Consider the following 27,552-nt stretch of genomic DNA (forward strand, 5'->3'; position numbering starts at 1 on the left):
AGTCGATATGGGGCCGCAATTTGCGACCCACCTCATTAATATTAATGAGGTGGGTCTTTGCGACCCCATAGCGACTCGCAGACGGTGTCTGAGACACCGTTCTGCATATGGTTTTGCGACTCGGAAATTGCGAGTCGCTCGGAGTCGCAATTTCCGAGTCGCAAAACCAAGTTTTGCTACATCTGGCCCGTTATATCTAAAATAACTTCATAATATCTGTTTTATATATATATAAATCTCTATATATATATCTCGATCCCAGCAATGTTGTCCTGTGAGGGTGTGTTCCGGCGCACTTTCTTTCCATGGTGGCGCAGATTTGATGGCAGGACACCCGTTTAATGTATTTAAGCAAATTCCTTAACTTCACAAGGAAAGAACCACACTCCAAAGGTGTAAGTTTTCTAATTGCTGGAAAACTTACACCTTTGGAATGCGTTTTTTTCCTCGTGAAGTTAAGGAATTTGCTTTCAAAAAAACAAATACATATATATATATATATATATATATATATATATATATATATATATATATCATAAGAGAGTATAGATAAATGTAACTTTGTAAAAGGGTTGATAATATAAAATAGCACATAATAATGCATTAAGCTAAGGACAAGTACTTACTTGACACTGCATGTTTCAAGCAAAGAAATATAAAACCGTATAATATATAAAAGTGCATTAAGAAAGAGATCATCATAAAAACATTGCCAAGAGGGGTGTGTGTTGGCAGTTAAATAGGGATGATACTGAACATGCCAATTAAGGATAATGCAGCTTGTAAAAGGAAAGATGAAAGAAGTAAGAAAAATAGTTGAAATTGTCATCTTTATGGCACAGTCTCAATGTCGATGTTACCAGATTTACATGCAGCACACGTATGGAGAAAACCAGTCAATGTGTGCTTGTTGTCTTTAGCTTATGCACTAGGACCAGCAAACAGCTGCAATTCCAAAGCACTCAGTGACTCACCTTCTCACGTGGTGCACCATAGAGCAAACGGATGCACTTTTAGAATTATGTACCCAGAGATTTTGCTCTGATCAACATCCCATTAGGAAAGCAAGGCAAGCTATTGCTGCTGACTCGATCTCTGACTGGTGACTAATGTAAGATTTCATTAGTGTTCACCATCCTTACTAACACCATGTGACTCTGCGGATGAGAAGCAAAATGTCTCAAGGCTATCAGCAGTGCTGACAACTTCCTACAACTGGATGAATGTTTCTCTCTGCTGAAAGCCAATAATCATGGGTTTTGAGAAAGCCCAGTGTTACCCACTCCCCTTGTATCTGTTGTTAAAACTACCCTCTAGAGATTGATTGAGATGAATCTCCAATGAAGAGCACTCCTTATCTCCCAGGTGTTGTGAATACAACCTTGAGGCCCGGATGCTGGTTTCCAAGTGCATCTTACTCATGGCATTACAAATAAAGCATGAGGTTTAAAAAAACAAACACACAATAAAAGATGTAGGAATGGTTAAATCATGGCTAAGCAGAAACTCCACCCCGGTACCTGAAAAATAAGCCTTTTCATGTCATCCTGGACATGAAGCTAATCCTTGGTAGTGGCAACCAGAGAGTTCAACAGAGGCTTAAGATTTATCTGACGTTTTGACACTCTTGCTTTGGGGGAGATAGCATGTGTCAATTCGGTTTGAAATTGAGACTTAGTATTAACCTGGACATTAGATGGTTTATTAAAATTCATGAGTTAACAGGTGGTATACCTTGTGTGTATATATCCCTCTGCTTGCAAACTGAAGGTATGTATACCAACCAAATCCCTTATGTAAGGGTGAACCAGGATTTCTGCATTGTGAAGTTCCTCTACTAGTGGGGCAAAGACCCTTGTAAGAATTGTTGGTGAGGTTTTGAGAACGAAATGAAGAAACCTCCTCGCACAGATTCCTAGAACTTTCTGATGATGTGGATTTACTGACACATGCAGATAAGCACAATGCAATTCTGTTAGGATCATTCATTCTGCAGATTGCAGAAAGGAAAAGTCCACTGAGGTATCTTTATTTTGAAATGTATGATCAAAGAAAGAGTCCGAACTTCTCTGGTGGCTTGGCAACCAAGAAAACTGTTGAATATACATCTTGACCCGTGTCTGCTATGGGGAACAGGTTGACCACCTTCCTCTGAAGCAGCTTTTAAATTCACCAAAGATGAACAATTTGGTTGGAAAGAGTACTTGGCCAATGAGTCTGGAAAATGCTTACATTTGGAGGGACTTACTTGATTTCTAGTATTTAACTTTGCCTGATGTGCAAATCTCAAACACCTGAAATTGAACCCTTCCAAACTTGAATAAATCAAGAGAGATGCTCTCTAATGGGATCATAAATAGGCAAAGGACTGGAATAGCCAGATTGCTTTCTTTGTTTTCAAGAAAAAATTTAAAGTGTGTTTTAGAAGGCTGTAGTTGCTATCTTCTCTGATGCTGTCTTTAAGAGTAATGACTGGACTGTTCCACAGGTATAGATTTATTCTAGAACATCTAAACATGCTTCTGATATTTAAATGCTGTTACCAGTAAATCTTCAAATTGCTCTTCAAGAAACAACAAAAGGAAACTTTTTAAGGTCTACTTTCGGTACACCATCAGTTTTCCAGTCCCGGAGATAAATTTGCCTTCTTGCTGCTATATTAATTTTTTTGCAAAATCAACATCTTTCAGTTTGTCACAAGAGACGTCTGAGATTAATTTATTTCATATCACCATCTCGGCCAAAATATCTGAACAGTCTTTTCCTGGTATGTAAATCTGAAGACTGAGGTTCTTTAAAAAATAATTGGGGAGCATGAGTGGTACCATATACCACAAAAATTGAAGCTCCGGTTGCTAGATGTATTTCTTTAAAACTCTTTATGAGAGCTGTCTGTTAACAGGATCACTCGCACAGATATGTTCTAAAACCGCAGATTTTTCTGGTAGATTAGCCAACATGAGATCCCGTTCATTGGGACAGGAAGATTCACATCACCCCTGGCTGCAGGATACAATTTTGAAATAAATGTAGGTAGGACGGCTGTCTCCGGGGTTCTTCCATTCAAATAAAGGCATATCCTTTCCCTCTTCATTCACTGACACTCTGGGAGTTATAATGACCTGTAGCTGCAGTGACATTCCTGTGCTTGTAATATCAGCCAAATCTCAGAAGACAACCCGCCCAGCTCTTAAGTGGATAAATGTGCACCTTTTCACTGGCTCAGGTTCTTCTTCCTATATGATCTAAGGCAAAGGGCAGGAAGACACAGATGAAGAAAAGGAAATCTGCCCAGCTGAAAGAAAAGAAGGCGTCATCCGCACCATCTCTGATACCTGTAGAAGACCTGGATTTGTGCCAGTGCATCAGTTAGGATTTAAAATCCACACCTGTAAAAAAAAGACGATGATCTGAATCAACCTTTTGCCTTCTAGGCCTCATTCCTTTCTCATCCTCTCTGGAGGAATGATACCACCTAGATGTGTGCTTATAAGGCTCCATCTCTGTAGCCTTCACTTGAAATACTGGGCTAATATTTCTCAGTCATTCATAAGATGATTAAGGACCTCAAGTGATCAAAGCAATGCATGATGAAAATCATGCAGTCATATAAAAAAGGGTTAAACCATCACTACAACTATATGAAAAAGGCAAGAAGAAGCTGCAGACGACCTAAACTTGGCTTTAGGGCACAACGTTTACTAAGAGAAGAAGGTAAATCAAATATCCCCTTAACATGATAGATCTGCTTTGGAAAATTTTAAACATTGGAAGGGGCAGCCAATATAACCGTCTTCTTTTCTACATAAATAACTAGTTTGATACCATGAATAAAACACAGGGGTGCTACCCAATATCTCAACTGTTTAAAATGAATATACTGTAGGAAGCTGGCTCTGTATATACAATATCAAAATCAAATATAGTGTGCATAGAGTCCAGGGGTTCCCCAGAGGCTTGACGGAGGCAATAATAGATAATACTAATGCTCTATTTGTGGCGGTGTGGTCGAGCAGTTAGGCTTATCCTTGGGTAGTGTTAAGCATTTGTTGTACATACACAAGCAATAGAAGAAACACAAACTCAGGTGCTCATCCCGACTTCAGCATTCTTCTGGAGAGACTGCCAAAGTCGCGGACGCCAGAGGACCGCCAAATACAGAGTACTGAAGGACTTCCGCCTTTCCGGCGGAAATCCTCCAGCATTCGTGCTGGCTGTCGGCGGTGCAGACACAGGCTACCGCTGGCCCCGCCATGCCAAAAAGACTCCGCCAGCCATATTATGACCTGTAATACAGCCTGGCAGTGTCCTGATGGCGGTGTGGGGCAGGCGGCAGAGCCGGATCTTGTCCCCTCAGGCAGGAGCACCTCGTCGAATGAGGTAAGTGTCCTCTTCAAGGGGAGGGGGTGGGGACTGTGAATGGGTGGGTGTGAGTGTGTGTATGCGTGTAATGCATGGGGGTGGGACGGGAATATTTGTGTGTGCGTGTGTGTGTTTGTGTGTAATTGTTGTGATGCGTGTGTGTGAGGGTGTTGTGAGTGTGTGTGTGTGTGTCATGGTGCCCGTGTATTTATTTAGGGGGGTGGGGTTCAGTATGGGGATGGGGGATCTCTACTGAGGGGGTGGGAGGTCACTACTGGGAGTTGGGGGGAGTCATCTACCGGCAACAGGAATGCAAATTCCTGTTGCTGGTAGCCTTTCGGCCAGGAATCTTGCAGCGTTGCTCCTCTCATGGAATCCCTTATGGAACAGGGACTCGGAATATCGCCAGTGGTATTGGGTGGCCAGCTGGGTCGGAGATGCTAGTCTCTGGCCTGGTGGGGCCAGCCCCCTTGGCGGTAGCAACGGGAATATGGCGGTTTGGCACAGGCCAAAACCATCACACTCGTTATTTGGGGGTCTGCACTGCCACCCTGGCGGCGGTCTTCCGGCGTGGCAGTTTAGTTTCCGCCGAAGTTGGAATGAGCACTTCAATGACTTAACTTCAGACCAATAGGATTTTATATAGAAAAATATATTTTTGTTACTTTATTACTAGAACCACAAGACTCAGTTCAGAAGTAAATACTGTTGCAGGTAAGTACTTAGCATAGACATCAATGTAACTTTGTTTCACTTTAGTCCGGTGAACATGGTTTAAGAAAACATAGAATATCTATTTTAAAAGTGGATACTGCATTGTCTGGACAGTTCCTGGGGGAAGAAAGTAAAGTACAGTTATGGAGGTAAGTACACAACTTACCGTTCCAGTCTCTGGGTTTTAGGTAGTCTGTTGCTGGGGGTTCAAGTTAACCCCAAACACCCACCACCAGCAACACGGGGCTGATCGGGTGCAGAGGTCAAAATTGAACAACGTGGGCTCCTATGGAGACAGGGGGTACTCTGAATTTGGTCTACCAGCAAGTACGTACCTGTGACTTGGTGGGCAGACCAGGGGGGGTTAAGAGAGCACTGGAGGGGCCCCAAGTAGGCACCATTCCCACACCCTCAGTGGCACTGGGGTGGCCGGGGGCAGGCTGCAAACAGGGTGACGGGTTTCCAATGAAACTCTATGAGGGGACCCCGGGGGTCACTCAGGCACTGCAGATGAGGTCCCGGGGGGGCGTCTTGGGCACACCACTGGTCGGACAGGGAAGAGGGCCGCCTGTTAATTGTTGCTGCACCGGTTGTCGATTTCTCCAAGGCCTGGGGGCTGTGGGTGCTGTGGGTTATTTGGCGTTGGTTACCTTCGTCCAGGGCAGTTGTGGTTAGGGGGTCCTCGGGATTCCTTCTGCAGGCGCCGTTGGGGGTGGAGAGGTCAACCCAAGGTGGGCACTTGGTCGCTTGTGCTTGGGGGTCCTCTCTGGTTGGTTGGGCCACTTGGACTTGGGCGTCTGGTGCAGAGTGGTTGGTACTCACACTTCTGGAGTGAGGTGGGAGTCCTTTAGAAGCAGTTTCTTCTTTTCTTTTAGACAGGGCCACTGTCCATGGGAGTGTCTTGATCCTCTGTGATGCAGGCAGTCCTCCGGAGGTTTTTTGGGGGTCGCTGGACCTACAGGATGCATCGCTTTTCTTTTGCAGGAGATGGGCCGATAGGGCCAAGTCAGTTGTTGTCTCCTCTTCTCTGCGGGGTTTTCAGCTCAGCAGTCCTTCTTCTTTCTTGAGGTCATCAGGAATCTGACAAGCTTGGTTCAGGGAGCCCTTAAAAACAAGATTTAGAGGCGTTTTAGGGGTCAGAGGCCAGTAGCCAATGGCTACTGTCCCTGAGGGTGGCTACACCCTACTTGTGTCCACTTCCTTTGGGGAGGGGGCACATGCCATTTCTATCCCTATTGGTCCCCGTCCTCCAAACCAAGATGGAGGATTCTGCAGCGGGGGGTCACTTCTGCTCCGGAAACCCTAGAGGTGGTCCAAGCTGAAGTGGTCACTCCTCCTTGTTTTTCTTAAGTTTCCCGCCGAACTGGCTGCCCAAAGTGAGGGCTTTGTTCAGGGGGCAGGCATCTCTAATAGCTGGAGTACCCTGCGATCCTGGAACATGAGGCCTGAGCCTTTGAGGCTCATCGCCAGGTGTTACAGTTCCTGCAGGGGGTAGGTGTGAAGCAAAACCACCAGAGCAGGTTTTTGTTTCTGGACTCAGAGGGCACAAAGGCACTCACCCCAGGGGGTCTGAAACTCGTCTGCTAGTGGCAGCCTGGCACAGACCAGCCAGTTCTATACAAGAGGATTGTATAAAATACAGGGGACATTTCTAAGATGCCCTCTGTGTGCATTTTTTAATAATTCCCACACTAGCATCAGTGGGGGTGTATTGCGCTGATATCAAACTTCTCAGTATTCAGTGTAGCCATTATGGAACTGTGGAATTAGTTTTGGCAAACTCCCAGACCATATAGTTAATATGGCCACACTGCACTTATAATGTCTAAGAATGGACTTACACACTGTAGGGGCATATTGCTCATGCAGCTATGGCTGTAAGGCCTGCAAGAGGGGTGACTTACCTATACCACAGGCATCCCCTGATGGGGATGCCATGTCGACTTTGCCTTTTTCTCCCCACCAACACATACAATTTGCAGTGGCAGTGTGCATGTGTTAGGTGAGGGGTCCCTTAGGGTGGCACAACACATGCTGCAGCTCTTAGGGACCATCCCTGGTCACAGGGCCCTTGGTACCACTGGTACCTTTTACAAGGGACTTATCTGTATGCCGGAGCTGTGCCAATTGTGGAAACAATGGTACATTTTTAGGGAAAGAACACCGGTGCAGGGGCCTGGTTAGCAGGATCCCAACACACTCTCAGTGAAGTCAGCATCAATATCAGGCAAAAAGTGTGGGGGGTGGTAACTGCAACAGGGGCCATTTTCCAACATATATCAATTATCAAGAGTCTGCACCCAACCACTGCTGGGCCTCTTATGAATCACCTCTGCTAGAGAGGCTAACACACCTTCATAAATACTGGTCATGCTCTTGACATTTTTTAATATAATAGTACAGCTAAATACTTAGGTGCTTAAACTGCACTAACTGGGTCTTGCTCCGGGTATGAGCTGCCATGCAGCTTCAGTATCAGACTGCCACCATCACGAGAAATTGGCTTGACTTTCAGCAGATGCTTACCTGTAAGAATTCACTTTAAGCTGCCCCAGATAAGGACCACAGCACAACCTGGACTTAAAAAGCAAAACAAAAATTAAAAATATATTGTTGGAGGGCTTCACATAATGTCTGCAATAGCAGAGACAAAAGACTGACTGGATACTGGATAGATGATTGAGGGATCCTATAGGTTCCCAGGTGTGGGTAGTTCCAAGCAATCCCTGTATGGTGGGGGTGGGATTCAAAGTTTTTTGTGCTAGGTCATGTGGTGTTTGTACAGGTGTAGAACACCTCAGCACACCTCATTCTGTAATGACTGGGACTTAACTAATGCAAGAGTGTAATCATTGCATTCAAATGTTCTGATAAATCAATGGTTTGTGATAGATCTGTGCAAGAAAAATGACAGACAAAAACAAGTACTGTGTTGAACATATCACAGCTAAGTAAGTGATCATCAAACCCACTTGACATTAGTCTGCCGGGATGGTGGTTTAGCCACATTTCACCAACATGTCTGCAGTTTGCTCTGACTTCCTCATGGCATTTAGGGCTATTTTCTTAGCATAAAAGCAACCTTGTGTCCAAAATGGACACAGAGATGCATTTTTGCACTAGGAATTAGCAATAAATGCAGCAGAACATGAATAGCTAGCGAAAGTGACTGCTCCCGCTCACTAAGTGTGCTCTCGTGGTAGGATTTTGCCTCCTGAATTACGAGCTGGAGTAATTGGGTAATTATCAGTAACTACGCAACAAAGAGTAATGCAAAAAGTACCAAAATTACTCTGATTACTCTGGCATTATTTAAATTCTGCCCAGGCCTAACTCATAGATGTCATTTAGGGATCGCCAAGGGTTGCAGCTGTGACCCCTGGTATCTCTTGGCACTGCATTTCCAGCCCCTGCCCTCAGAGGTGGGAAAATCAATGCCAGGAACAGAGGCATCTCTTCTTTATGAACATCGGGTGGCGCTCCACTTTCTTTGTTTTCTGTCACATATTATATTACACTAATAGTGAATGTTATATTATTCACCATTAGTGTAATAAAGAATGGCGTACAGTAAACTGGAATATAACCCTACCTGCCAGCTGCTGTAGTAAACAAATGTCTTAAATGTATGTTGTGTGTGCTTGCGAGTGAGAGTGCGTATGTGTGAATCTGTAAGCATTTGTGTGTGAATGAAAGTAAAGGTCAAATGGCATGTGGTGTCTCGTCTGCTACCCTTGGCATTTTGGTAAATTGATGTTCATGTCCAGCGGTGGCTGCTGCACATCTCAAAGGAGGGTGGAGGGTGGTCCGAGGAGGGACAGGGATGGGGGGGGAATAAAAATAAAACAAATCTCTTCCTGTCACTTCTGCCTCCCGCTGCCTCGCTCCTCTTCTTCTGGTGTCCCAGCATTCACTGGGACACCATCACAGACTCCACAGCAATCCTGGTGTTGCTTTCATGCTAAACCTAGCATGAAAGCAGTGTCAGGATTGGTCTGAGTGGCTTGGACTGCCACTCAGACACTGCCCTGAGGTCTGTGCAGTTTCTTCAGTTTGCATGTGTGTTTTGCCGGCCTAAGACAGCCGCAAAACGTGTATGCGCACTTAGGTGCACTCTCTCCTCCTCTCCCCTCCAACCTCCCATGGCCCTGCAGGCCCTTCCCTTCATATGCTGCTGGCTGAGCCAGCAGCTGAAAGAAAAAACGTTCAAGACGTATTGTTTTAATGTTCAGCTCCTGGCTTAGCTAGGGGGAGATGCTCTGTCTCCATTGCGAAGGAGCCGCCCCTGTTCATGTTGAAACTTCCAAATTCGGAATTTGTTTCTAAACACTTTAGGTGACTCAGGCACACTTTTCAGAATCACTAAATTAGTTTTCTTATGTAGGAAACAGGATTTTAGCATTTGCAACCATGTATTTTATCAAATCAGAGGGTTTGCAGCTGCTAACATTCTTTTACAATTGGCCCCAAGTTATAATTTGTAGCAGGTTTTTAACACAGCACCATCTCTCCTGTATTCGCGCACAGGCAGACATGACAATGCCTACAATGGGATTTCTGTCACACATTGTGGTCAGGCTTATTTCCCTTGTGGAAGTATTACACTCTATACATTGTTTTGTTGTTTGTGAATGCGTTAAAAGCATATGAGCTGCATTTTTAGGGTGGAGTGGGCAAAGCACTCTGTCCCTGTTGTAATCTCTATGTGGGTTTTTTACCACGCCCATCAGTTTGGTTGGTTCGTGGGCTTTCCTTTTAAAAATCTCTTGATTTCATTAGTGAAAGGCATGTATTTGTCATGTCTTTTCCAATGTTTAGCCCTACTCAAGCGCACCGGCCAACTACTGAAAAAATACAAGACTTTATGTTTACCGTATGGTTTCTGGACTACTTTTTCTCTTAATTTCATAGGCAGCGCGATCTCGCTGGGCAGTAGTCAAGCGCTTTGCATGATATTGACCCTGTTACATGGAAATTTGCACTTTTGCTAGTTACATGGATAATTGCACTTTTGTCTATACGTTTCACTGCAAGCGAACTTCTGTTTCCTTTTGTGCGTATACTTCGCGCTCATGGCGGCCATCGGCTCGCTTATGTGAAACTGTTTTACTTTTCATTTTCAGCTTATGTGGCAAGAAAAGTCCGGTTAGGAGTTTACAACGCTAATAGCTTTAACTCAAGCAAACGTGAGACCCATTGCATTGCAAATACTTGTTTTAAATGGTTACCATTTTAAGGCATGATCCCGAGCCTTCTGACAAGATTCACAAAGGAGTAGAATTGGTCCTGCAGAAGTGTTTCGAAGAGTGGGTCAGGTGAAATTAATGAAGACATGAACGGTCTATTACTTCAGTAGCCGTTCTTTTTGCAAAAGCAACAAAAAATATATTTTAAATTAACATAAAACTAAATTAAAACATAAATCTTTCACAATCACGTTTACTAACTGTAACAAACTGTTATTGATTGTGTAACCTCTTGACTGTATTCCAGGTCATTTATTTTGCTAAATACAATGTAGTGGGGTAGCAAGGCATATTATTGTCCCTGGCTTAGCAAGAGAAATGCAAACAACACACCTCCTCCCCATCCATTGGTTGTGTAGTAAAATGCTGTTATAATTGAGGTTTATTGGGCTCCCAGGGCTCCTTTGCCCTGGTGCACTGCCTCTGGGTCAAAAACGACAGTGACACCCCTAAATTCAATATGTGGTTAACTAAGTTGTTAACAGTGGGATGGTGCTTATTAGCATTAGTGGCTCGTGGGATTGAAAGGGGGCGGCACGGGGATGAGGGGGCCGGAGGAAATAAATATTAAATTGGAGAAAAAAAAAACACTTACCTTCTCCCATGCCGCGCTCCACTGCTTCCTTGCTGGAGCTGCATGCACAGTCTCCCAGCCTGCCCTGAGCCTATCCTGGCGCTGCTCAGAGCAACTGTGTTGCTGGGCTGGAGAGTGACCTGTGCACCTGCGTGTTTGGCCAGCCTAAGATGGTCAACCAAACACACATGCGCTCTAAAGGGGAGTGCTGTCCACTCCTCCTCAGCTCACGTCTCCCCCGTGGCCCGCCCCCTTTACCAGAAAACCATCATAAACAAAGTATGGTTTTCTGGTAAGGTTTTTAAAGCTTATGTTGCTGCCGGGGGGCGACGTTCTTCCGCCCAAACGGAGGAGCCGCCACTGCTTATTAGTATGTTCTAAGTAAGCTGTAATTCTTTTCTTTTTCTCTTCAATTTGGAAATACATTTTATGCAGATGTTTTACATGTATTTTCCTTTTCAGGTGAAGATGGCATTGAACGATTCCTCTACCGCAATCGATGCAAGGTGCACTGTCCTCGAGGCTACTACCAGGATTTCGATGGATATGTCTGTGAGTTATGCACACCCAACTGCGAACTGTGCACCAGTGATGGGAACTGTGAGATGTGCAAAGAGAACTATAAACTACAAAATGGCGCCTGTTATTTCAGTGAATGCTTAGAAGGTAACACACATATGCAGTTCTTCTTCTCTCTGACAATCTGCTCACGATGTAACAAAATGCCCATCTGTCATTGCATGGACTTGTACACTATTTCTAGTGCTCGTCTCTCTTGTATTTCTAAAAACTAACCTGGTTCGCAAAAGCAGCTGTGCTACTCTCTTCTCTTTGTTTGCTCTTCGTTCAGATCAGGTTGGCCATGCACTCTTTCATTTGCTGCAAAACTCAATGTAAGATCAAATCAATTCAATTAAATGGATGTATACTTTGAGAACCAATCAAATCAAATCAGGTTTTATAGAGCGCAGCTACTCACCAGTAAGGGTCTAAAGGCGCTGAGTGGGTTTGTCCTATGAGCTTCAGTTGAAGAGCCAGATTTTAAGGTCCTTCCTGAATTGAGATAGCAATGATGACTGCCTGAGGTGAAGGGGTATGGTGTTGCAGCTCTTTGCTGCAAGGTAGGTGATCGATCTTCCACCAGCCTAGGTCCTCCGCATGCTGGGTACAGTGGCTAGTGCTTGTTGAGCGGAGCGGTCTGGTGGGGTAGTAGAAGGTGATGCAGTGGTTGAGGTAGGTGGGTCCTAGATCGTGGAGCACCTTTTATGCGTGGACAAGGAGTTTGAAGTTATTTCTTTACTCAATAGGAAGTCAGTGGAGTCTGGCGGAGGCATTTTGGATGTACTGTAGTGCCTTCAGGTTCTTCTGAATAGAGGGTGTTACGATAAACGAGTCAGCTGGTAACCATGCCAGAGGTTACAGTTCTGCGGGAGTACTTTGGGATCCATTTGTCGATCTGCCGTAGAAGTCGGAATCATATACATAATTGAATTTGAGTTATAAAGAGGTAAAATGCATAATCTCAGATCACGTGACAATGATGCCCCCACCTCCCTCCCTCTCTTTCTCTCTCTGTCTCTAGATAACAGCCCTAACACCTTGATCCTCATTTTCACGAGATAGTGGAGAAAAGAGAGAAAGAGAGTTATTATGGTCCCAGGGCCGGGAATACACTATGACAGTGTAGCCGGGCGATCCCGGCTACGGACACGGGAACTGACGTATCGGCCAAAGCCGATACGTCATTTCCGCGTCTTCCCGTTCCCGGGGAGACGCGGCCGGAACACGGCCGGCAGGGTAACGTTGCCCGGGAAACGACGTGTGTTTCCCGGGTTAAGGAGGTTAAAAAAGGAGACGCGGGAGAGACGAGGGGGGAGAGAAACGCGGTAAAGGAAAAGCGAGAGGAGGAAAAAGAAGACACAGAGAGACCAAGGGGAGAGCAGCGCGAGGAGGAGAAGGACACCAGGAAAGAAGCAGACGAGGAACTGACTGACAGAGAGGGAAGAGAAGAGCTCCTGAAGCTGGAAGCAGGACACCAGCAGGAGGAACACTACCAATCCAGCCACGACCCTGGAGGGTCGTGGCTTAACAAGGCACCATCCTGGACTCCGACGAGCGAGTAAGCCAGCTGGGTTACCTGTAAAATAAGAAGCAAGGATATACCATCACGAACCTGGGAAGCGATACAAAGGAAGAACAAGTGACTAAGAAAGACGATAAAACTTGTGACTTTGTGCATACTATTCCAAAACCACCCCCCTATCATAAGGAAAATAAACCACTTACCATCACCTAAAATACGTCTCAGTGGTCTTTATACTGTTCGACCTGCGACAGTGGTGTCAGAAGTGGGATTTAAACCTGTATAGCCCTCGCAGTAATCGAACAGTATAACCATGAGTGACCAATCCTCATTAGAGGATATGATAAAGCAATTGGCCGAGGGCCAACGGCATCTCCAACTGGTGTGGGAGGCCCACCAGCGAGAGGCCAAGGAGGACAGGGAGGCGTTGCAGTCGGCTTTGAAAAGTCAGGCAACTATCCTCGCGAATAATCAACTGGTACATGAGACAGCCATGAAAAAATTGACTGAGACCATTGCTAGTAGTAAAGTACATCCCAATGTCCCAAGTTCCGTGTTACAGAAATATCAAGACGGAGAAGACCCCGAAGCTTTTTTCACTAATTTTGAGAGAGTGGCGTCCTCCGCCCAATGGCCTGATGATAGATGGGGTCAGTATGTCGCCCCCTTACTTACAGGGATTCTACAAGCGGCATATCAAGCAGCAAACCCGGGTGGAACCACGCCATATCAAGAGATAAAGACTAGTATTTTGGAACGCGTGGGACATGACACAGAATATTATAGGGTTAAGTTTAGAAAAATCAAATGGGGACCCAATGAAGACCCCCGAACCTTTTATTATCGGGTAAAGGACTTGGCCTTAAAATGGTTGGGGTCTTCCGGAAATAGTAGGGAGGAAGTGATCCAAACAATCGTCCTTGAACAGTATTTAGAGTCCCTGCCTACCTCCACTAAACATTGGATACGTCAACATCCAAAGGTGACTACTGACATGGCAATTGATTTAGCGTGTGCTTATCATCGCTCCACTGATGTAAGAAATATGTCCACCCGACCCAGCCTAAAACCAGGACCTCCCATTCCTAAAATTGCATTTAAAACCTTTCCGGAGGAACCAGTACCTCACCGAGTTCCTAACCCTCCCTCGGTAGCAGGACCCCAATGTTACAGCTGTGGGGAGTGGGGCCACATTGCCCGAATGTGCCCCAGGAAACAGGATAGTAGTGAGCCAATGGAAATTGGAGTTACTAGGCGACGGGTACTGTGTACCGGAAAAGGTAACCAAAAATTTAAACAGCTTTTGACAGTCAACGGGAAACTCATATGGGCCCTTGTTGACTCAGGGTGTAGTCAGTCGGGGGATTACAACAGATATAGTCCCCGTAGAAGATGAGAGAAAAGAACAATGGGTGAATATATGTTGCATTCATGGAGATAAAGAACAATACCCTTTATGTGACGTCACAGTCGAATGGGGAAAACACTGAGATATCTTGTCGATGGGTATAATGCCTAATCTGATTGAGGAGTGCATCATTGGAACTGATTATGAACATTTCCAAGAAATACTAGATTATGTTCGACAACCCAAACTGACACAGGATTGGTGGAGAGAAGCTCCTTTCTCCAATAGCAGTATAGAAAGCCCCACAATCCGGAGGAAGTTATCACGCAGAGAGAAACTAATAGAAAAATTGACTTACTTGGGGAAGGAGAGGACAGGACCAGACACAGGCATTATTGCAGAAACACATGAAGTCCCTGTCAGTTTTCCCCATCAGTAAAGAATAGATCCTTCTCTCGCTCACGCTTGGAAGTCGGCCAGAGAAGAAGAAACCGAAGAGGTAGGTCCCTACTTCCTCATTAAGAAAAGCCTCTTATATTGGATAACCACTACCAATACCGGAGAACATAAACAGCAATTAGTGGTACCCGATCATTATCGAAATCAGGTCCTAACGATGGCACATTGTCAACCAGGGGGAGGCCATTATGGGAGAGAAAAAACAGAAGAATACCTTCTTAGACGGTTCTATTGGCCGGGAGTGTTTGCTCACATACGTAAGTTTTGTTCCCAATGTCCCAGATGCCAACTCACTGAACCCGGCAGACCTAAGAAAGCTCCTCTATTACCACTACCCATTATTGACATTCCCTTCAGTAGGATAGGAATGGATCTAATTGGACCTGTAATACCATCCACAAAAGGTTATACGTACATCCTAGTCCTGGTTGACTATGCCACCCGATACCCCGAGGCCATTCCCTTAAAAAGTATGACAACTAAGACAGTGGCCCAGGCCATGATTAACGTTTTTTCCCGAGTAGGATTCCCACATGAAATACTCACTGACCAGGGGACTCCTTTTATGTCCACTCTTATGAAGCAAATATGTAAAACCTTAGGTATTTCCCAAATCCGTACCTCGGTATATCATCCTCAGACGGATGGATTAGTGGAAAGATATAACCAAACAATAAAAAACTTACTAAAAAAAGTGATGGAAGAGTCAGGGAGAGACTGGGATCAAAAACTACCCTTAGTGTTATATGCCATTCGAACACATGAACAGTCCTCTACAGGACACAGCCCCTTTCAACTGGTATTTGGAAGACAGCCAAGATCTCTTCTTGACATGGCCATCGAAACATGGGAGGAAGAGGCCGAAGAAGGGGGAAGACCCCTTCTAGAGTATGCTCACAATTTAAGGTCGCAACTACAAAATCTATGGGATACGGTCAAAGTAAATATGGAACAAGCTCAAAACACTCAAAAACGATATTAGGACCGCGGAAGCAAGTTACGGATTTTACAACCAGGGGATCAGGTCTTAATTATGCGTCCGACCTCAGAACAAAAACTAATTGCTAAATGGCAGGGCCCATATAAGATAATAAGAGCAGGAAACTATTTCCCCGGGAGCAACACTATCCGACCATTGAAAAAGAGTGTCTGGCCATAAAATGGGCCGTGGATACGTTACAATATTACCTTCTCGGCCGCCCCTTCATACTTTTTACAGATCATGCTCCCCTCACGTGGTTATCTGCCCACAAGGATACCAATTCTCGGATATTACGATGGTTCCTTGAACTGCAACCATTTTCCTTCCAGGTCCGTCACATCCCAGGTCGCCAACAGGCCCCAGCTGACTATTTATCTCGCTTCCCGGACGCTGCCTCGGTCCTCGACCAGGACCTTTCCTGGGGAGGGGAGTGTAGCCGGGCGATCCCGGCTACGGACACGGGAACTGACGTATCGGCCGAAGCCGATACGTCATTTCCGCGTCTTCCCGTTGCCGGGAAGACGCGGCCGGAACACGGCCGGCAGGGTAACGTTGCCCGGGAAACGACGTGTGTTTCCCGGGTTAAGGAGGTTAAAAAAGGAGACGCGGGAGAGACGAGGGGGGAGAGAAACGCGGTAAAGGAAAAGCGAGAGGAGGAAAAAGAAGACACAGAGAGACCAAGGGGAGAGCAGCGCGAGGAGCAGAAGGACACCAGGAAAGAAGCAGACGAGGAACTGACTGACAGAGAGGGAAGAGAAGAGCTCCTGAACCTGGAAGCAGGACACCAGCAGGAGGAACACTACCAATCCAGCCACGACCCTGGAGGGTCGTGGCTTAACAAGGCACCATCCTGGACTCCGACGAGCGAGTAAGCCAGCTGGGTTACCTGTAAAATAAGAAGCAAGGATATACCATCACGAACCTGGGAAGTGATACAAAGGAAGAACAAGTGACTAAGAAAGACGATAAAACTTGTGACTTTGTGCATACTATTCCAAAACCACCCCCCTATCATAAGGAAAATAAACCACTTACCATCACCTAAAATACGTCTCAGTGGTCTTTATACTGTTCGACCTGCGACAGACAGACTCTGAAACATATTGATATCTTGAGTGCAGTTCTGAACTCATTCTTTATCCAGCCCTACCTCCATTAGAGCAGTCCTCCCACCCTCCTAAAAGTAACCTCCCCAACTTTAGGATCTGAATACCTCAGTCATAGCTCCTGCTCCTTGTACACCAATGTTCAATGTTATCAAGACAGTTTTACTAGGGTTGTGATTTAGGACTTAATTATATATCAGATTGCTTGCTGAGCTCCCTCTCTACTTGAGTTTTTAACATGAGTGATTAGCTTACTTGTACTCATACCTAGAGCTGCGCCTAAATTATTAACTTAATTCAAGCACTTGGTTGTGTTGTTCTATATTAGGATCCATTTAGCACCATTGGCATCTCCACTGACTCTGCTGTGCTTTGTCACTGCTTTATGTACTTCCTTGCTGCATGAGCCACCAGCCTCCATCCATCAACAGTCACATGGTTTTGCGACAGAGCCCCTGGCTTCTGCCCTTCCATCCATCTACTTGCTTACTAAAACCCTCTCTCCCCTTCAAATTATTAAACCTACTAATTCTATTCCTCCCACAACGTTTACTATACTTCCAATGATATTACTTGGATGTGCCAGAAATTTGCTATGTTGGTTCAACCCAAGCCACATCTAAGTGGACATTATAGCGTATTTATCCTGGCTGTCTTCATCCAGTGCCCCACTGTTGGTTGCTAGGCTGTATCATCTAGGTGAAATCTTCAGATCATTTATCCCTTCATCCAGTGCATAGATGTAGGCTGCACACAGGCTACTTCTATGTGAAGCCTTTAGGGCATATTTTTAAACAGGCTGTTTGCTCCCATTAAATGCTCGGAAGTGACTACTGCTAGAATATTGAAATCCCCTTACCACCTTTAACAAGCAATGATCAAAGGCTGAATACGACATGAAGAAGCTGGACATTAGGCCCTATCCTCATTAGCTTGCTGGATCTGTCTGTCTACTTCATTCCCAGGTTTGCCTCCTTTCATCTGTGGAACTGACATTCATTTGTAACATTTGGGCCATGGCTGCCTGCGGGTTACTCCTATGTTATATTGGCTAGGCTCTAGAGAGCATTTACTATGGCTGCATCACAACCGTGCATGTACTGTGGTTTAAATCCTCAGCCGTTAATGGAAGGAGTGTTCAGATCATTTACTACAGCTTTATGCAACCGCTGCATGCCCGTGGGTTGCTCACACATCAATCTGGAGATAATTGTTCAAAATTGGATTACTGGTTGAAGGGGATGAAACCCTACTCAAGCAGCAACCAAAATCTCCATCACTGTGATACACAAGCAAACACCAAATTAACCTATGCTCACCCCTCTAGTAGCATGGCAAAAAAGAAATCAGTCTTAACTTAGAAGGAATGTGTAAAATAGGTCTGGGTGGAACTCCCGGAGGTCTGCGGAGTAGAATTCCACAAAGTGGCCAAAAAACCCTAAAAGAACTCCACCTCACTCCGCGAACTGGCAGAGTTGTGCTCGACCTCCCATTCACGCTGATTAGTGCCAGTAGCAGGTTTTGCACTGCGAACTGAACAACGCCACATGGGTGCGTGCACATTCGGCCATTTTGTTTTACCTGTTCTGTGCATGGTGCTCGACCTATATTTAAATCTACCCTTAATCTTTGTAATCTTTCTCCTATCCACTTATTCACACCAGTTTTACCTTATATCAGTGTGTGTATTTGTGTTTGTGTATTCTTTTCATTTTTGACTTTTTTTTTTGTAGTGATTTTTTGTTTTCCCTTTACTTTCTCCTTTCTTCATTTCTATTCTTTCCTTTTTCCTATTTCTTCTTTGTCCCCTTTTTCCCCTCCAGCCAGCACCTTGGCAGAGCATGGCAAGGCAGCACCAGTGCGGGTGCTGACAGTGTACCTAGCGGTCGCCAGCGCTACCAAGTGGTGCAGCCCCATGCCATTTTCTCTGAGGCAGAGGTGGTAGCACTAGGTTTTTTGTGCAGTGCCATCTCCCCTCAGTGCTGACAGCAGGCAGCAGGCCCAGGAGAGGGTGCAGTCTGCAGGAGAATCGGCTGCTGTGGGAGAGGGTGCACCAGTGTGTGCAGAGGCAGAATGGAGTTTGGCGCACCCAGCAGCAGTTGTTGCACCTCTGGGCCGACGTCCTCGACTGGAAGCAGCACCTGCTGGGCGTCCAGGATGCGGGGCTTGGTGAGTAATTATGTATTTGTTGTGTCCTACAATGCTATTTTTTTTTTAACTAGCAAGCTTCTCACACTTAGATGCAAGCTAAATTCATGTAATGGTACAAATATTATGTGATCCAATTTGAACAAGACAGGTGCACGATGCTACCTGGTTGTACTCTTCGCTTGTAGACCCTTACTTTGGCAGATTAGTTAAGAAGTTATGTAGACTCCAATGCCCTGTCACTAAGATAGTGGTAGTAGTAATATCAGTGAGTTAGCGCTCTCTATCTTTTAGTTTTTTATGTAGCTCGTACAGTACCAAGCAATCTCGCCTGTGATGTTTAGTATGAATCTATGCATTGAAAAGGGAAACTGACTGAGTTGGACCATCAAAGGGGTTTAAGAAGCAAAGATCATTTATTGCAATGCAATATATTATAAGAAATTTGGAATAGAGCTTAGGTAAGGTTTAGGAAATTAGGAATAGGTCAACTCGATACTAGTAATATAGGCATTCAGATTTAGAAAATTACAATATTAATATGTAACTATGTTTCCCTGTAAAAATATTTTCTATGAGATAAAGTGTACCACTAATCTATTTTTGCCAACTCTTTATTTCTAACATCAGCACCCAAGGGAAAGAAGAAGAAAGTATCGGAGGGTCAGGCTGAGGCGGCCTTCACCAGTTCCATGGCGGTGGAAGTATCACCGACACCATCACAGACGTGGCCGAGGTGTACAGCTCTGCTGGACCCAGTAAGTTCTCCTGTTAATATTATTTATTTCCCTAACTTTTCTCTTTCGCCATTTAAAATAGTTTTTCCTTGTTTTTGTTATACTGTGACTGTGTTTTTTTCTCCAAATCCTCTTTGCTCTATTTAGTCGTCATTCTTGTTATACCTTCCTGCATATCCTTTTTTTCTATATTTCTTGTTTCTGTAGCTGACTTCCTCTTGTATGTACTAATCTGTATGTTTCTTCTTCTTGGTTATTACATTTTCCTACTCTCCTGCCTTATATATATCCTGTGGACTGGTACTGTAAGACTCGGAGAATAGATTAGGTACTCTACTAAGAAGATTGGTGAGTTTGCAGACCCAAGCAAGCTATTCTACACATGTTTGTTGAGAAGACTTTTAATCAATCAATCAATCAAGGATTTATAGAGCTCACTAATCACCAGTTAGGGTCTCAAGGCGCTGGGGGGGAGCTACTGGTCGTAAAGCCATGTCTTGAGGCGTTTCCTGAATGTCAAGAGGTCTTGGGTCTGCCGAAGGTGGAGCGGTAGGGAGTTCCAGGTCTTGGCGGCTAGGTGAGAGAAGGATCTTCCTCCGGCGGTGGTGTGGCGGATGCGGGGGATGGAGACGAGGGCGAGGCTGGTGGAGCAAAGATTGCGGGTGGGGGTGTGGAAGGTGAGTCTGTTGTTGAGGTAGGCTGGGCCTGTGGCGTTGAGGGCCTTGTGTGCGTGGACGAGGAGTTTGAAGGTGATCCTCTTTGATACTGGTAGCCAGTGAAGGTCTGAGAGTGTTGTAGCAGGAAGAGGAGATGGCATTGACCTGCTGAGTCATGCTGGAATCCAAGATTAAGCCTAGGTGCGTGGGTGGTGGGTGAGGGCGCGGTTCCTAGGGAGGTGGGCCACCAGGAGTCATTCCAAGTTGGTTGGTGCCAAAGATGAGGATTTCTGTCTTGTCTGTGTTCAACTTGAGGTGGCTTGATTCCATCCAGCTGGCGATGGCGTGAAGTCCGTTGAGGAGGTTGTTCTTTGCAGTTGTAGGGTCTTTCGTGAGGGAGATGATGAGCTGAGTGTCGTCTGCGTAGGAAACTATGTTGATGTGGTGGGTTCGTGCGATGTTGGCGAGGGGGGCCATGTAAAGGTTGAAGAGCGTGGGACTGAGCGAAGATCCTTGGGGAACACCACAGATGATTCTGGAGGCTTCTGACAGGAACGGTGGGAGGCGGACTCTCTGGGTTCTGCCTGAGAGAAATGACGAGATCCAGTCGAGTGCCTTGTCGCGGATTCCAGAGTTGTAGAGGCGTGTGCGGAGAGTGTGATGACATACCGCGTTGAAGGCTGAGGAGAGGTCCAGGAGGTTGAGTGCTGCTGTTTCTCCTTCGTCGAGCATGGTCCTAATGTCGTCTGTGGCAGCAATGAGTGCAGTGTCGGTGCTGTGGTTTTCTGCAGAATCCGGATTGGGAGGTGTTGAGTACCTTACTGTCTTTCAGGAACCGGGGTAGTTGGCTGTTTACGATTTTTTCTATGACCTTGGCTGGGAAGGGGAGGAGGGAGATCATCCGTTAGTTCTTGGGGTCGTCTGGGTCTGCCTTTGGTTTCTTCAGCAGGGTATTGATTTCTGCGTGCCTTAATCTTTCTGGGAAGGTGGCTGACTCAAAGGAGCTGTTGATGGTTTTGCAGAGGTGGGGGGCGATGATGATGTTTGCCTTATTGAAGATATGGTATGGGCAGGGGTCCGATGGTGATCCGGAGTGGATGGAGGCCATGGTGGTGGCGGTGTACTCTATGTTGACGGGGGTCCAGGTGTGGAGGAGGTGGGTGTTGCTTGGAGCTTTGGGTTCTTGGGTGTTTGTAGTCAGCTGGTGGGTCTGGGGTTTGAAGCTATTGTGGATTTCTTCTATCTTTCGACAGAAGTGGGTTGCCAGCGAGTTGCAGAACTCCTGTGATGGCGGGGGTTCGTTGGAGCAGGTCCTGGGGATGGAGAGCTCATTGATGACGCCGAAAAGCAGTAAAACGACGAGAGAGTGGCCATGGTTATGGAGACCTCCCCAGTGTTGTGTTGCATGTATTATTCAGTATCTCAGCAGTTCTGATGAGATTGCAGCATGACAGGAAAGTAGTTTTAGGATGGTCCCATTCCATTTGCCAACGAAAACCATATGTCCTTTATTCTATCCCTTCATTGTGCTTCAAATGACTCGCAGCCATCATCAGATCTCTGCCCCTCCATTACGAGACGTTTCTGGTTGGCTTGACTAACTGGCTTTCCTAACATTGTCAAATAGCAAAATGTCCAAAGTGCTATTTTCGATAAGAGATGACACTGCAAACAAACTGAACTGTAGTGATGTCTTGTGGTTGTATATTGTAAATAAAAAAAAAAGGGGGGGAGTACCTGGCATCTAAAATGTGTAATGTTATTACTGGCTGCACAGACCACCAGTGCCGGGGATGATGCATCGGTTGAAGGGGGGAGGCCCTGTGGTGGCAGAGACAGGCGATGGCAAGTCACATTGCTTGATTATTGACAGTTTCTAGTATATCCACTGTATTTGTTAAGCAAAGGAGATCCCACCCATCATCATTCATGACTTCCCTGTCCATGGTATTTTGTGACCTACAGGCCATGACCTAACTGCAGCATGATTCAATTTGGCACTGCAGTGTTGGCTGCTTCAGGTAATGTGACATTTGCAAAATTTTCAATGCATTTGGAAATTAAACAAAAACAGGGTTCGTTTCCCTTCACTCCGTCACCTCCTAGTATTTCACTCCTTTATTCACTCCTACGTTATGTCCTAGTCTACCAAAAAATTTAAAAAAAATATATAATTTTGGCATGTGTCACATTTTACGGGCCAAGTGGTTCATATACATATATATATATATATACTTAATGGCTTCCATAATAAATTTACACCTGTTCAAATGTTTCCCTTTTGAAATTCAGCTTTCCACTACAGTGACTGACTAAGCCAAAGCTTAGGCACATGATGATCAGTGACACCTCACTATTCTATAGCAAAACCTCTACCTACCCGGCCTTTTCCATCTAACTTAACCTGCAGTAGAGTATGTCAAGTTTCCTTTCCTTACTGCCAAGTGAATGTGTTTGTTTGAAATAATTTGTGTTTGAGGGCGAGGCCTGTTAGACCTGGCATCCTTGGCATGGTTTCCCCTGTCTCTTTGCCTTTGCTCCTGTATTTTTGACTGTGTAGTGGACTTCGTTTTTGCTGGTTTTTGCTGGTTTTGGTACTCTGCGCACTTTACCACTGCTGACCAGTACAAGTTCTCTGTGTAAAGTGTATTTGTAATTGGCTTTTCCATGATTGACATATTTGATTTACAAGTAAGTTGCTAGTAAATTGCACTAGAGGTGCCCAGGGTCTGTAACTCAAATGCTACCATTGGGCACGCAGCACTGATCGTGCCACCCACAAGTAGCCTTGTAAACATGGCTCAAACCTGCCACTGCAGTGTCTATATGTGCAGTTTTAAACGGCCAAGTCGACCTGGCAAGTGCACCCACTTGCCAGGCCCAAACCTGTAGCCCCCTTGACAGGGTGCAGTGTGTCTAAAATGTAGGACATGTACTGGTGTGTTTTATATGTACTGATAGTGAAATATGGTAAAATTCATTTTTCACTATTGCAAGGCCTATCTTTCTCATAGGTTAACATGGGGACTGCCTTTAAATATCTTTTAAGTGCAGTTCCCAATGGGAGCAGATGGAGATAGGGAGTTTGGGGTCTCTGAATTCACAGTTTAGAAATATGTCTTTTGGTAAAGTTGGTTTTTAGATTGTCAGTTTGAAAATGCCACTTTTAGAAAGTGGGCATTTTCTTCTTAACCATTCTGTGCCTCTGTCTGCTTGTGGAATTCACATCTGAGTCAGACTGACAGTTGGGCTGTTTGTGAATTCCCCCTAAACAGTGACACAAAGGGAGCTGGGGAGTGTCCTGCATATCCTGATGAGTCTTCTGGGCTAGAGTGGGAAGGGAGGAGCTGTCCTCTCGCCTGAAAGAGCTGTGCCTGTCCTCACACAGTGCAGTCTCCAACCCCCTGGTGTGTGTTTGGGGCCAGGCCTGGGCAAGGCAGAGTCTTGTCAACAACAGAGACTCACCTTTGAAGTTTGCCTACTTCAAAGGCAGAAAAGGGTATAAGTAGTGGACCCAAAACCCCAGACTTTTAGAACACTTCTGAATCAAAAGGAACCTCTGCCAAGGAGAAGAGCTGAAGAGCTGGGGGAGGAGCACTGCCTCTTTGCTGTGTGTGCTTTAATGGGCTGGCCTGCAGTTGCTGCTTCTGCCTTAGAGAGGGCAAAGACTGGACTTTGCTGTGTATCCTGTTTGTGAAGCTTCTCCAAGGGTTTGGACTGAGCTTGCCTCCTATTAAAAAGTCTCGGGGACAGCAAAGACTTCACCTACCAGCCTCCGGGGTCACTTGCTGTGCAAATCTAACACACCATGTGGTGCCAACTCCAGTTTCTGGGCCCTTGGGAGTTTAAGCTGGTGAAAAATCAAGAAAAACCAAGTGCACCAACTTCAGACGACACCCCCGAATGAGGCTGCTGCCTGATCCAGCGACACCGTCTTCAACCAAATCCATGATCCCTGCTGGAGTGGGACGATCCTGACCGACATTGTAGGCTTGACGCCACAGCAGCCGCTGACGTCTTGTGATGTCTTGAGTCAGGAGTGCCATGTCACCGACGTTCATGACACCGACTCGGCTGCGGCGCCTGCAGCCCGGTGACATGACTGCGACCCCCATGAAGTTGCCCCACCGTGTCTTGATCCGCTGTACATCAATCCTCCTGGAAGCGAAAGGAACCAATGCCACCTCATCTCAACTGCTCAACAGCAAGGATCCAACGCTTCCTATCAATGCCTTTGCTCCACTGCCCCCCAGCACCGGATCCAGCGACGTCTCACTTCCCGACTTTCCTCACTTTCACAAGGTACTGTACCTGGGGGTCCTTGTCACTCCGTGACCGACACCATTGGCAACAGATTGTTGAGAACAACTCCATCACGATGCTGTGATAACACCAAATTGAAGCATTTGTGTTTCTAAGCGCTATATTCAAGTTTAATCTTTGAAAATTCACAACTTTGCTTGTGTTTGTTGGATTTTTGTCATTATGATCTTTTTCTAATCAAATAATTATCAGCTATTTTTCTAAACTGTTGTATGTTTGCACAAAGACTTTTTACATTACCTTTGAGATAAGCCTGATTGTTTGTGCCAAGCTACCAAGGGGGTGAACAAGGGTTATCCTCGGTGTGTATCTACATTACCCCGACTAGAGTGAGGGGCCCTGCTTGGACAGAGTGCAGACTGCCAACCAGAGACCCAATTTCTAACAGTGTCCAATAAAATCTATATATCCCGTTCCTTACCCTATACTGCAGTGCATTGTTTTTCCTACCGTCTACTTACAGCAGACAGGATATCTATTATCCACATGTTATACTTGACGTGTGCAACATGTTATTCATTTTCCTCTTTGAGTCCAGGTAGAATTGAAAGGCATTTAGATAACAGCAGGGCCATTAGACTCAAAGTAGGAAAATTGTTGATTGCAGTTGCCCCACCTGCAGACTGCAGAGAGTAGCAAATTAGTACCCAATGCACTAGCTGGCATGCCTCCATTCATAGCACACCAAGAACAGAATACTTGTACTATCGAGAGGATGTTGTGTTACTCATTAATTAGAGTTAGTTTTCTTTTTACACACTAAGTGTCTGTGTGTTTTTTCAGAAAATCCTTTACAGGAAAATAAATCACTGTTTTAATCTGGGGTTATGCTGCCTTAATTCCTTTCATCCAATCATTGCTTTTATGTGAGACGTGTGGGTAAAATCATGTCCCAGTGACTCCCCTATTTGCATCAAACATTCTAATGGTCCTAGGAGACCTACAATGTACTGCTTCTGTGCCACTATATAATTTTAAATAAGTGTTTGCACAGATCATTTTTTACAATTTGTCTTGTTTTTCCATTCATTGATATAGGTACTTCTGCTGGTCCACCACCGATTGGGAGGAAACAGCAGCCCGGCTGTGGCGGCAGAGATTAGAGGCCACCCGGGTGGAATATCAATGACTGGTGGAGGAAGATGGTGAGCCACATGCCCTGACCCTAGTTCCTCCAGGCAGCCGCCTGCACCTCCAGGCCACGTCAGTACCTGCCGGCAGCTGGCAGCCACCCGCGCCTGTATCACCATTGCTGCCCCCCTTCAGACTGCCTATCACACTGCCCCATGGTGCATGAGCTGACAAATTTGGGCCATCAGATGGCACGCCTTGAGGCCCAGCTTCTCTGTGGACCCTCCTGGAGACTGCCCTCTTTTGAGCTTTATTTTTTTCTTTCATTTTTTCTTTTGGTGGGAGGACGTTTTGTTGTGAGTGGATAGGGTGGGAATTGGGCAGAACAGTTTACTTTGACTTTGTTTAGGACTTTTACTTGGACACTTACTTTTTGGATATTGTTTGGGAAGATATTGTTTTGGGAGAGGGGTAGGCCTGTTGTGGGTGAAGAGTGTGTTTTGTTTGGATATTGATGAGTGAAGGGAAACATTTCTAGTACACTTTTTAATCCAGTTTTGAAAGAGGATGCCAGTTAGTTTTGGTTATTTATACTCTTGTCCTACTACCCTCTGTAATGATATTGACCATTGGGGAAGTATGCTGTCACTCCCTATATTGCCTACAGCAACCTAGATAAACAATTACTTATCTGTAGTGGACGTTAGTTACGTACTACCTAAACTATTTCACTTCACCCCTTAGTTCTCTTATGTAAATATATGAAGCAATGGCTGCTACCTCTCTCAAACTTTCAAAACCTTACTGGAGGGTTTCCCAAGGGGCCTTCTTAATGTTAGTGTGCTAACAGGGAAGACATCACAAGGGAGGTCCTACTCCCTCCTCTGTGCGCTCCAGCTGTATGATCAATCAACAGGATTATCCATCACAGGCAACTAAATTGGAAGAAAAACAAAGTGTTGGTAAGTTATACATTTATATCATAGATTTAGAAAGACGAAGACCAGACTACTACCACCATGACACAGCAAAGAATACCAGATTTTTTTTATTCTAACAAAAACTAGCAATAGTAAACTATTCTGAGCAATGGGGAGCATGGAATTTAATGAAAACCAAAGTTACAAAATCCTCGAGTCAGGAAAAGTGGACTCAGTCTGGAGGGAACAAGGTTAAGTGTTTACTCATAACAAAGGCCTGAATGATAATGTTGATGTTGAAGAATGATATTCTTTTATGCATGGTTTGGTAAGTTGGGCTGGTGTGGGTTATTGCTCAAGCATTAGAAGACCCTACAGTAAGTTGGTGTTGCATTTAACCCCATCAGCCTCATCAAGTGTGTGATCCATTTGGTGTAAATTAAGTCACACCACAATAAATCACAAAGCCCCTGGGGAGAGGGTTAGGGGTTTGATGAATGGATGGGAAGGGGGATTTTGGAAAGGTGTGACAAAGACAAACACTACACAACACAACACAACACAACAACAGTATTCATCAGGGCAATGAGCAGCAAATTATCATCAATCTGTTGTGGAAGGAAATGAAGGAATACTTATTACACAATCAGTTAAATGCATTGCAAACAGTCCTTCTCACCCAGAGACCAAAGTTATAACTATATATCTAAATGTTCTGTCATCTTGATTTGCAAAATAGAAATTATGGAGGAGTGAACTGAACCCACCCAGTTCTAACAAATATGATTGATAAAAGAAAATTGAAATTGTAGTGCCAAATTGG

General features: G+C 45.2%; 1 protein-coding gene across 1 annotated transcript in view; it reads left to right on the top strand.

Moving 5' to 3' along the window:
• LOC138283896 (proprotein convertase subtilisin/kexin type 5-like) overlaps positions 1 to 27,552 on the top strand; it is a 570,601-nt gene that overhangs the window by 42,511 nt on the left and 500,538 nt on the right. The window contains exon 2 of the mRNA XM_069222102.1: positions 11,359 to 11,562. Within this exon, the coding sequence (XP_069078203.1) occupies positions 11,359 to 11,562 (204 nt within the window). The remainder of the gene's footprint in view (positions 1 to 11,358; positions 11,563 to 27,552) is intronic.

The sequence above is a fragment of the Pleurodeles waltl genome, chromosome 3_1 (assembly GCF_031143425.1).
Source record: "Pleurodeles waltl isolate 20211129_DDA chromosome 3_1, aPleWal1.hap1.20221129, whole genome shotgun sequence".
In the NCBI taxonomy this organism is placed as follows: domain Eukaryota; kingdom Metazoa; phylum Chordata; class Amphibia; order Caudata; family Salamandridae; genus Pleurodeles; species Pleurodeles waltl.